At 52.6% G+C, this 12,177-nt stretch overlaps 1 protein-coding gene across 1 annotated transcript in view; it reads right to left on the bottom strand.

The window, feature by feature from the left end:
- Nucleotides 1-2,124: 2,124 nt before the first annotated feature.
- SH3PXD2A (SH3 and PX domains 2A) overlaps nt 2,125-12,177 on the bottom strand; it is a 214,242-nt gene continuing 204,189 nt past the window's right edge. Inside the window, 4 exon segments of the mRNA XM_025039155.1 lie at nt 2,125-6,062; nt 8,054-8,173; nt 10,868-10,917; nt 12,014-12,177. The exon segment at nt 12,014-12,177 is cut by the window's right edge and continues 46 nt beyond it. Coding sequence (XP_024894923.1) covers nt 4,095-6,062; nt 8,054-8,173; nt 10,868-10,917; nt 12,014-12,177 — 2,302 coding nt within the window. The 3' untranslated portion in view covers nt 2,125-4,094.

Below are 12,177 nucleotides of genomic sequence, written 5' to 3'. Positions count from 1 at the left end.
GGAAGTGAGTAACCTTAAAGAAATAATATATTAGTTAAATACAAAAACAGGAAAAGTAGGGGTTACTTTTTTTCCTTAAAAACAAAACAAACTACCAAACCAAGATCTAAACTTAAATAGTTCTACGCCTATTCTGCAAATACTAGTAATATGAAAATAATGCTTAACCGAAATTCCCTTGGTTTTTTTTTTTTCCCTTAGATGATAAGAGTAGTAACATGCCTTGCTGAGGAAAGCGATGGATAAATGCCACTAAAATATGCTGCTCTAACATCTGAAAGTGATTAAAACAATTCTATATAATGCCTTCGTCAAGATGTAGAACTGAGGAGGAAGAAAGAGAAGCTGTGGGGGCCACGCTGGGGCCGGACGGCCAGAGGGCTGGCAAAACAGGGCTCGGCCACAGCTAGGAGGAGACGGCACACCTGCTGTTCAGGGTTACCTCTTCCAGCTCCCTCTGGTTGCCCCTGTGGTCCCTTGGCCTAGTGGGAACATGGCAGGGCCAGGGAGCCCCGCCAGGCCCGCTGTTATAAAGTGGGAGAGAGATGAAGACATTTTTTTCCCCTCGTAATAAAAGTCTTTCAACGGAAAGAAAAAGCACCAATGATGCATCTTCGGGCATTATATAAACCTCAATAATGACCTCAGAAGGGCTCATTACGATTAAAGTTGCAGTATACAGCCATACAATGTCATTTCACATTTTCAATCGCAACTGATGGAAAACTAGGTTTGGACACTGCTGAGATTTCATTTTTCTTTTTTCCTTTTTTAGTTCGATCTGGTTTTCCTCCAGATGGGTCAGAGCCACAGGCCCCTCCCTCCTCCACCTGCTGCCAGCAGTACCCTCCAGCATCACAAAGCAGCTCAGTAGCTCTAGGGAAAGGCCCTCTTGCCCTGGGTAGGGCTAGGAGTCCAGGAGCACAAGGCCTGGCCATGTCTGAGAGGGAATGGCAGGCACCCTTTTTGCTTCAAGTATTAATATTCTCTTTCGGTTTGCAGGTTTTGTGCTGTGCTGTGAATTAAGGGGTGATGGTGAGGGGCGAGGTGGGGCATGGCAATCCCTGTTCACGGCCCAAATCTACACGCTGTCACCAGGTGGCAGCATTCCCCACTTTTCCTGGATGCCTGAGCAACTCCCAACCATCCTTAGGGCTGGATGTCACAATGTAAACATGATGACCACACAATAAACTACATTAGGGGTAGGGAGGAGTGCAGGGATTGATGCAATGGGGAGGTCGGCCATTAAACCACCTACGTGATTTTGGGGAAGTCATTTCCTATCCCTGGGCAGCAGTAACAGGAGGGAATGGGATGAAGTGACCTTCGAGGTCACTTTTAACGACTCTATCACTTAGAGCACTGGGGATCAAGGAGAGAGGGTCCTTGGGGGAGCTGGAGGAACGTGGGTCTTATGGGTAGTAGAGAGCCCCCTGGGGCAGTGCAGACAGGGAAGAAGGGCAGGGAAAGGCAGGCTCTGGGGAGCACTGTGGTCCAGTCCAACTGAGATGCTCTGTGCTTGGCAGATGTATCCTGCACTCCTTTCTGGCCTGGCTGGCACGTTATTGATTGAACTGGCTCAGTGCAGACATTTGAGGAGTGAGGCCGCTGGGGCCCTCCCCCTGGAAGATAGCTACGTGGAAGGTCCTTTAACCCGACAGTCACTCTACGTTTAAATTTTATTTTAAATAATCATAAATTACTTTTTTTTCTTTTAATAAATATGTGCTGCTTAAAATGAGAAAAGTATATACTGCATCTTTAAGTAATGCACTTTGCTCTCTGGGTTTCTTTCCATTTCACCTTATTAAAGTGCATTAATTAAAAAATAATGAACCACTTCTTTATCATTATTGTTCAAATAAGTCCAAATAATATTAATATGAAGACACTAAATCACTACCATTAGTACTGCAATCTAGCAGATTAACTCAACATCCTGCTCTATTTAATACTGTCCAGCAGAAGAAAATAACTAATTTCAATTTTAAACAAACTCACAAAACAAAAGGAAACAATATCTCACCACGGCCCTTCAATAAACAACGTGAGCAGTTTGCTGTAGCTGCCAGGCATCAGTGTATGGTGAGGGAGGAGGGCTGGGGAACATACTGCAATCTAGCAGATTAACTCAACATCCTGCTCTATTTAATACTGTCCAGCAGAAGAAAATAACTAATTTCAATTTTAAACAAACTCACAAAACAAAAGGAAACAATATCTCACCACGGCCCTTCAATAAACAACGTGAGCAGTTTGCTGTAGCTGCCAGGCATCAGTGTATGGTGAGGGAGGAGGGCTGGGGAACATCCCCAAGCAAGGCCTCGGGGCTGGGGGTGGGAGGTGGGGGGAGGATGGGATATTGAAGGCACAAGACCCTGGGGCCCGTGCTGATCTCCAGGCAACATATACTGCCGGGCGGGGAGCAGGGGTGGAGGGAGGGCCTTTCCTCCTCTGTAGAAAACACCAATGTAGTCCAGGGTTCTGGCAGCGGAATCGGTGGCTGTGAAGCCTGATCTGTCCCAAAATCAAAGGCACGCGTGGAAATCCACTCCCAGCAAAATGTGAGTCCTTGGAAAGCCGCTTTGGCTTCTAAAGGGTCCCCTCTGAAACGTCCAACGACTGAAAGACACAGCCCAAAGTCGATAGGGACTTTATTGCCTTGCTTCTCTCTTCACGGGGGCACTGCCTCTCGGGAAGGCCAGGTCAGGTCCCGGCCTGGGGTCTTCCGTCTTCTCGGGCACCTGTGGCATTGCTTGTAGGCTGGGGGGCAACTGGTGGTGTTTGCTCCAGTCTGGCCCAGGGGCCCGGCTGGGGTCGCCTCAGCCCGGTGTGGCGGTGATAGCCACTTCTCCACAGTTCGCACGTGAGGCTTTTGGCCCTGCTCAGGAGAGAGACCGTATGCAGAATGGCAGTCGCCCAGCAGCCCAAGAGCTGCCTTCTCTCCTGAACAAGACCCTCCTCCCTCCTGGGGATGGGCACGAACCGGAAGAGCTATGTCTCTGCTTCGCTGTGTCTGGGAGGCGGGGCTTCTCCAGCCCCCAGTCTCTCCGGCATATACCGTGCTGCTTACTGTCCACACGGTGGAAACCAAATGAAATGACTGGCTTGTGGAGAGGAAGCATGTGAAGCGCAAACGACAACTTCCCTTCTCAAAAGGGTACGACAGAAAAACCCCATCCGCTGCCCATCCCATCCCCCGTGAGGCTGACCACCCTTAGCGCCCCCCAAACCCCTAAAATACGACCAAAACCCAATGCCCAACATAGAAGCCCCAAATTAATAAACCTCTCCCAAAACATGCAAAGGAACTGCCCACCAGAAATATCCAAAAATAAAGTCTGTGCAGACTGTGAAAACATCCACGGCTTCGCCCACCCTCTCCGTAAACTCAGGCTGGTGGTCCTCCACAGGCGCCCTGGGCAGCGGGCGGCACGGGCTCCCTTCTCAAGGCCAGTGACGGCTAAGAAAGGTGGTCCTTGCCGGCACCTGGGGAACTGATTTTTCAACTAACAGATACTGACAGTGGCCTGGCCCAGGGACAGGCTGAGCACACAAGAGGTGCCTCCAAGCCCCCGAGCCAGCAGTATCTTCTGCCACATCGCCCATTCTGGGTGGTGGCAATCCCTGGGAAACCAGCACAATTCACGATTACAGATGAGGACAATACAAGGGCCATCTCCGGGGGCAAGATGCCAGCACCTGGAACCAGGCTAGGCTGGGGCAGGGCACGAGAGGCCCCTACAACCAAATCGATTTGCAGCCAAGGCACAACTGGGGTTTTTTACATGGCCTGTCCCAATGGCACCGAGTTGATCAGCAAAGTCACCAAGGTACACGCATGGGGCTCAGTTGTATCACCTCTGGTCCCAGGCCTCCCCTGCCTATTCCCTCCCTTCCCTGCACAATGTCGGCCCCCACCAGACCCTGCCTTCCAGCTGGGGGACAGCCCGGAGGGGAGCATCCTTGAGGGCACACATTCTGCAGAGTTTAACGTTGTCTTCCCCCCACCCCGCACCCATTTTCCCCTTCCCTGTTGTCTGCATCTCACCATTCATCCACACTTGGGCTGGAAGGACCCAGGCCCCCAGTTAGTTCTTTTTCTCCAGGTAGTTGGAGGGCACCCAGCCTTTGAAGGGCTTCACCCCGTCCAGGATCTGGCAGTACCACCAGCCATTGGGGTTCCTCTCCAGGACCTCCATGGACACGCCCTCCTGGAAGCCCGCCGTCTCCTCGTCCCCCTCGTAGTCTGCGATCGAGACATACACATCTTTGAGGTTGTTGTGGATGAACTGGGATTTCTCAATGGGCTTGGGGCGCACGGGGGACACAGGGATGCCGTTGCGCTGGGCGGGCAGCAGAGGCGCGTCCGAGCCCTGGCTGGCGGCCCGTTCGGCCAAGCGGCCCTTGGCCTCTGCGGCAGCCGAGCGGGCGGTGCTGAAGGAGGAGTTCCGGCGGACACCTCGGAGGCTGTCGGTGGCTGTCAGTGACTCATTCCTCCGGAGGGCGCAGGACAGGTTGTTGTCCTTGGGTGGCGGGGACACGAACACCGACTGGGGCCTCACTGCCACCTGCCGCACACCATTCCTCATCTTCACTGCCCCGGCCCCCGAGGTCTTGCCGAAGCCGCCGGGGGGCTTGGAGGGGATGGGGGGCGTGGCCCTCTTGCTCTGGTTGACGGTGTTCAGCGCTTGGACCCGCTTCTCGATCTTCTCCAGGCTGTCTGACTTGCCCTCGTGCTGCTTGCTCTTGGCAGTTACCGCATCTGGTTCTTTGCCAGAGGGGTCGGGAGGCTCGTTCTCGCCCAGCACCAAGTAGTGGGAGGGGGCCCAGCCCTCCAGCCCCCCAAACCGCACGTACCACCAGCCGCCTTCCTGCTTCTCGAGCACCTGCACCTCCACGCCTGCGGGGAAGCTGATCTCTGAGTCCTGGACCTTCTGATAGGCACTACATGTCACGTAGGAGGTGGCCTGCCCTTCCCGTCCCTTTTTGCTGGGGCATGGGGGTGTGGCAGCTGGGAGGGTGATGACGTCGGCTGAGCCTCTCCTAGACCCCTCGTTGGGACCCTCGGAGGCCGTCTGAGGGGGCAGCTCTGAATCCTCACTCTTGGAGCCCTTCAGACCTCCGCGGAGCTGGCCCGTGGGTCTCAGCTGGCGCCGTAAAGTGCTGATGTCCATCTTCTCTTGACTCTGGGACTCTGCGCGGTTCAAGAATGGCTTGGGCCGGACCGATGGCTTGGCCCGGGCACAGGAGGTCAGCCCGGCCTTCAGGTCAGTGTCCTTCTTTGCCCCGACCTTGGGAGTGCCACGGATGCCTGCGTCCGAGGCAGATCGGGGCTTCAGGTCACCACTGTGCTTGGACAAGGAGGAAGAGGAGGAGGATGAGGAGCAGGTGGTGTTGATGGTGATGGACGAGGAAAAGGAGGCTGAGGAATGGTTCTTCCCCAATTCTGCCTGGGCGTTCTTCTCTGCCTTGAGCTTTAGGAGTGATGACGATTTGGGGGACCCCGATTTGGGAGAATTTTTCCTAGCAAGGGACAGTGGGGAGCCCCCTGGGGAGTCACTGTCCCGGGAGGAGCGTCTGGCTGACAGGGTGTCCTCTGCACATGGCCGGAAGCCCTCATTCTCATAGATGGTCTCCTCTTCTGGGGCCACATCCTCTGAGGACCCACCTACCTTGAAGCGGGCCCTTTGCAGGGAGGAGGCGGGGGAGGGCCTGTGGGGCTGGGCAGGCCACCGGTCCCCTGAGCCACTGTCCTCGGTGGGCTCCTCGCTCAGCTCTGGCTCTGAGTCGAAGCCAAAGGCAGGGATGTCGTACTCAGGCTCCTCGTACTTGAGCTTCAGCGGGGAGTCCTGGTTCTCATGAGTGCCCGCTGGGCCCTCCTCGGTCTCCTTGGGCTTGCTGGGGGGTGCTGGTGGCGGCACCTTGGGCCGGGTCAGAGTACTTGTACGGCGGCTCAGGTTGGGCTTCTTGCGCTTATCGATGTAGGATGCGGGGGCCCAGCCCTCCTTCTCACCGATCTGCACGTACCACCAGCCGCCCGAGTTCTTGTCGATGACCTAGAGGGGGAACGGATGGACAGGCCAGTGAGTTGGGAGGACTGCTGGGACCCTGCGATGTGCCAGGCAAGGAGCTTCATACTTTGGCTCTAGGAGATATGTCCATTTTACAGATGACCAAACTGAGCCATCGAGTAAGTGACCCAGGACTCAACGTAGTAAGTGATGGGCGCTAGAATGCAAACCCAGGTCTCTATCATCTCTGGGTAGGGGGGCTCCCATTCTCTAAGTCTCTCTTCCCTGGTCCTTCAAGTCTCTGTCAATACCCTGGTTGAGTTGGCCTCCTCTACAGAACTTCTCCTCTCCCTGAGCTACTGCATTTAGAAAATATATTGTTCCCAGTCCCTACAAAATCCAGTTCTCCAAGGACTCATGCATAAAAAAACTACCATTCCCCTGCTCCCGGCCTCCTCTCATCTCCAATATTACTAAGTCCTCCCTTGGTGACCCTGGAAAATATTCTCATGTCAGAGAGAATGGGAAGATGCAGGCGAGTTGAACTGGGAGGTATGGCCTGAGGCCAGAGCCTCCCTACAAAGCACCTCCTTGCTGTCCCCACTGCCTGTGGTCCTTTCACTCATGTGAAATTCCACTGAAATCCCACTGGCTGAAAAGATTTCTTTGGGTTAAATGGTTTCCTGTGGGAAGGGTGGGGGCATTCAGTCATTTCTATGTTAGTATAAACTAGTTCAAAGAGTTTCTTAACTGCTATTTAAAATTGGCTAAAGGCTGGCAATGTGGTTGTTGGTTCATTTGGATTGGGGAAGATAATTTTGGATTGTGTAGCACTCCTGGAGGAAGAGGTCTCAGGGGTGGGGAGGGAAAGCACGTAAACGTTGGCACTGGGGGAAGAGGGGCAAGGAAGGGAGAGAGGATAGAGACTGCCAAAGACAAGCTCTGCCTAAGACTAGCCCTCTGCAACCCCACCCAAAAAGAAAGAGTTTTCTCCTTCCTTCAGCCCTATCTTCTATCCTTCACCCTTCCTACCCCGTACCTAAAATTCAAGCTCAGGTAGATCCTAAGATCTAACAGTTCTATTACACTACACGCTTTGTAGGCTCTTCCAGAAACCTAAGCACCACTGAGAGAATGATTTCTCTTGGAAATTTAGTTCCAGGTTCCAGACATGTGCTTTAAAACATTCACACTAGGGATATCACCTCTTCAATAGGCAGAGACTGCCCAGTTAATCTGAAAGTTTCACATGAATTAATTGGATTTTACTCCATTACTACACAAAGCCACTCAACAGAAAACAACAGAGTCACAGATCTCTGTCCCCTGAAATGCCATGTTCAGTGCCGGCCGCAAAGTAGTTTCATAAATGCTAGGAGGCAGGCCGGGAGGGAGCATCCTAGGGCATACTACCCCATTTTGCGGAGAGAAAAAAAATCAAAGCCTGTGGGGAGAAGCAACTGCATCAAACTCCAGACGGGCCCTGGTGTGGATGTGCCCAGAACCCGGGTCCCTGGTATTTTACTTCAGTAGCCTGGACCACATTTTCCCAACAACAGTACTTCCTAACGTGTTAGTCCCCGAGGTGCTCCCCCAAGGAGAGAAACTTTGCCGGGGCCAAACGAGTCTGGGCAATGCTGCCTATTCTAGTCCTTTTCGAGCTTCGCCGCGATGTCTCCATACCATAGTCCCTGAGAAGTTCTACAATTAAAACAACGAAACTGGTTGGATTTTGTTTAATCCACTGTTTTCAGACTCCTTAGACCACAGAAGCCTTGTCTCGAGGCACTGCCATCGCAGCCTCCTGCAATACACTTTGAGCAGTGCCGCTGCGGAGGAAGCGCTGTGAGCCCTGCGGGGAGACCCTAGTCCTGGGTTCCAGTCCTGACTGCGGCACTTGCTAGCTTTACGGGTCTTGTTTCTGTACCTTTCCTGTCGGCTTCTCAGGAACGTTGCCAGCAAGACATCACAGGGAAATGCGGCAGGTCTTTGACCAGAATCAAAACCCTCAGCCTCATGGCCCGAGGCTCACTCACCTCTGCCTTCTGTCCACCCCGAAAGCTGATCCCATCAGAGATGCATGACTGGAATTCAGCAATGGTGTAGTACTCCACCTCAACAGAAGGGGGCTCTGGTGGCTTCGGCAGCTGGAACCCCTAAGGTAGAGAAGGATTCAGTGAGGAAAACCCACCTGATAAGAATGGAAGGGCAGTGAATGTGGTGTTTACACCAGCTGGACAACAGTTGACCTGACGATGTGTCACCTGAGTCTCAGAGTGTCTCCCTAGGAGGTCACTCATCCGACCAGGCTTTCTAAGCATACCTAGGATTCACTTGAGAGTTGTCTGAGCTATCAAAATGATCATTTAATAACACAGTAATTTCCACTCTTCCATCTCTGGAGATCCGGTTTTCAGAAGCTTCAACAGCTAGGTCCCAAAATGAAAATTAAAAAGCAGAGAAATTGGCGTAACAAAGTCTGTGCACACCGACCTGTGGCGGTGGGAGAGGAGGGGCTGCAGGGGTGACATCTGGCTGCAGAGGCAGAGCCAGAAAGCACAGCCATCTCCATGGGTGGGGTGGGAGTGCAAGGGCGCAGGGGGCTGGTTGAGAAGAGCCCTTAGTCAGTCATCATGATGCTGCCACATGGCCAGGCAAGCACTGACTAAAACTCAGGATCCTCTGCTCTGTGGGCAGGGCAGAGCACACGAGATGGCCTAAATGCTTAGACTCTGGCATATCAATACCTGAGTACAATATTCAAGGACATTTAAAATTTGGCTGCAGCCTATGACTTGTGAGCCTCATTTATTCATTTTACAAACATTTGTTATGCGTCTACTGGGTGCCAGACACTGGTCTAAGGCACCGGGTGTCCCACAGTGAACCAAGAGGATGACCTTGTCCTCATGGAGTGGACATTCTAGCTTTACCCAGTCTCTATGCTGGTCAAAATGGACTTTGTGCCTCCCCATTACTTTTAGTATGTCCCAATATCATACAAAGGTGTTAGAACAAAACAATTTTTGAGAAAAGGTATGCGTGTATGGTAGACGAGGGAGGGGGAGGTAGCTGTGGTGCAGCAGGAAGACCTCGAAAGACCTCTTGCAGCTGGGCACATGTGGGCTCCAATCCCAGCTCAGCAATTCACCAGCTGTGTGGCCTTGGGCAAGGCCCTTGATCTCTCTGGGCCTCAGTTTCCTCTTCTATAAAATGGAATAGCAAGGTCATTAGAATTACTGAGATAATGTACTAACTTCTGGCGCAGCCCGGGGCACAGGAAGATCTCCGAAAATAGAAGCCAAAACTGAGCACTCCCCTTGAAACACCACCCTATCCCCCGAACCTTCTTTGTCCTTCAAGGCTCAGCATGCCCTAATCCAGCCAGTCGCAGCCCAGCTGCCTCAGGTCCGAGGGAGTAAAAGGCAGGAGGAAATTGGTTTTGATGGACGGGGTATGATTCGGTCAACTGTCCTTGCCCTGGTGCCTGGCTTTGCAGCAGTGCATGTGAGCAGATGTGGCCCAGGCCTCAGCCCAGGACCCCCGGCCAGGTGGGAGTTAGCCGGGCCTAGCTGGAAATAGCAGTCCTGCCTCAGCAAGCCCCGCATTTGCTAAGTGTGGAAGGAATTACCCCACTCTTGCCAAAATCAAGTCTGCCTGAACATAATTAGCTAGGGCTGAGAAAGATGGGAAGAAAGAACTCGCTGTTTAGTCGTGTAAAATGCTAGGGGAAAACGAGATAGAAACTCCACTAGGGGCTGGTGGAGGGCAAAGACGGTCTCATTTCTAGGGCCAAATCTCCAATAATCCCGTTTACCGAAGGCCCACTCTTCCAGGGCCTGCTGCTCTCCCTCTCTGGGGCAGACATCACTGATCGAGGTAACTCTTGCTGTTAGTCCAGAGATGACTTTAGAAACATTTTTCCACATGGTGCAGCAGGTAGTCCCTCCAACAGTCACAACCGGCACAGGAAACAGAAACTTGATCGCCAGCCCTCAGCACACATTGTCTCATTTCATCCTTATGACAGCCTTAGGAGATGACTGGTACCATAGCCATTTTATGGATAAGGAAACAGAGGCTTGTGGAGGGTAAGCAACTAGCCCGGAAGTTGCTATTTCTAAGTGTCAGAAGTGGAATAGGAATCCATGCCCAGCAGGCTTGAAGCCCCATTTCTTTCTACTGCATCCCACTGCCCCTGATGACAGGTCTCTGTCCCAGGGCTCTTGGCCTGCCACCAGCATCACTGCTGGCCCAAGCCCAACACCCTGAGTGAACACTGGCTTCCTTGACAGTCTGGATACCAGGAAACCCCACCTAAAGGAGCCAGGGAGCCCAGCAGCATTGAGCCTCTTTAAGCTTCAGCATAGTCCAGTCCTGGCCACTGACCCCGCTACTGTAGGGGAGTCACTAGTCTGCCCTCTGCCCTCCCAGGCTCTGGCATGCATCACTTCCATCGGGCATTCCCAAGTAAGCAAGGCAAAGCTAAAAAGCTTCCAGACTCACATGGACGGCAGCCCCATTTCCAGCCCTTGGTAATGCCCCGTCCGGACACTCCTGTTGGCCAGTCTAAATGTTTATGTCTGCCAGTGCAGTGGCTGGGATGGATTTATTTAGCTTTGGAGTGCACAGTGTTTTTGATTATAAACTGTTTGGCTAGGCCTCCAGAAAGGTAAGTTTCCGCAGGCTTTCCTCTCTGCCCCCCGCCCCGCAAAGCTGGAAGCCCCAGGCGGGCCCTGGGAAACCTCTGGACCAATAGGCTTTTCGATGAGGCAGCGAGTTAACTGGGGCTGCTACAGTGCATCCCCAGAAAAGGAACGAAACAGGGAGAAGAAATTCGGCACACATACCAGGCTGGATTCTCTGCGAGGTGGAGGCCTTGTCCTTAGGTTCGGGGAGCCTAGAAGAAGAAACATGGCTTAAAAAATCCCAGCCAGACACTGGACAACAGTGCTTGTACCTGCCTTTCCTAGATGTGACTGCCTCCTGATCCTGGGAGGTTCCTGCTTTTGTCCTGCATTTATGAAGGACCCATGCTCTGTCACTTCAGGCACTGTACTCGGGCTTCCCTGGTGGGAAACCACAGGCCTTGAAGCTTCCATGGGCCCTCTGAAATAAGGTGCACATTGCAAAATGTACAGACACAAAGGAGGCATTTTTCAACAGGAAGGGTAGATGGCTTTATCAGATGTTCAAAGTTAGCAAAGACTGGGTATATTCTGTGCTCACTACTACTAAATTCTTAGAAGCTAGCACAATTCTAGGAAAGAGGAGGTGCCCCCAAAACATTTCCCAACTGACCGCCTAAAAGCTTTCAAGCACAGGGCTAACTTAACTAAGTTCAGAACTAAATGAAAAAATGGCTTTCTTCCAGATTTTAAGGCTGGCTGGACACAAATAGAAGCCGGTCTCTCATAATAGAGAATCGTTTAGCCCTCGGCGGAAGACACTGAGCCAGAGATGTGCAGAGTCTAGGAGGACGCCGGACAGCTGGGTTTCTCCTATAAGACCGAAGAAGATTTCTGAAGGATGCCCCTTCAAACTATGCTTGTGGGGAGAGGAAGAGCCAACCTGTCCACATCTTTTAGGTTTCCAGTAACTGGTGGAAGGTGATCAGGAAGGGGCGTAAAACCCAGAAAGATGTTCCTGTATCGGCAAAGCAGCTTTGCATCTACGGCTCACATTTCACGGCCCGGACTATACTTTTCTGCAAAGTGAGCATTCCTGGCTCTCCACTAGAGAGGGAGGGAAGGCTTCCTCTCAGCTTATATAGTCGTGTAATTTATCTTCAGTGGAGGAGCTGGGAGGAACTGCCTTGCCCACTCCTGTGATTAGCATGTGACAAATTGACGGAGTGAGGCTGGGGTATGGGTCAGTCTGTTATCTCAGAAATAAAATGATATGGGTGTCCTGCACACCCCTTGCTCCCCTTGCACCCCATGCACACTCTACACATTGCTTTGCACTGAGAACCCGGGGCTCAGCCAGGCTCTTACTGATCTGGGCCCTCTGGGGGGCGATCCTGGCCACAGCCGGAGGGCCCTGGGCCAGCTTGGATATGGTCCTCTCAGGGACCCCCAGGGCGCTGCCATTGGAGGCGTTGCAGAGGATGGGCAGGCTGATCTCCTTCTTGGCGATGGGGGCCTCTGGGCCCTCGCCT

This window comes from Pteropus alecto, unplaced genomic scaffold (genome assembly GCF_000325575.1).
Source record: "Pteropus alecto unplaced genomic scaffold, ASM32557v1 scaffold177, whole genome shotgun sequence".
Lineage (NCBI taxonomy): Eukaryota > Metazoa > Chordata > Mammalia > Chiroptera > Pteropodidae > Pteropus > Pteropus alecto.
Note: the sequence above shows the minus strand (reverse complement) of the source record. Positions and strands in the feature narration are given on the sequence as shown.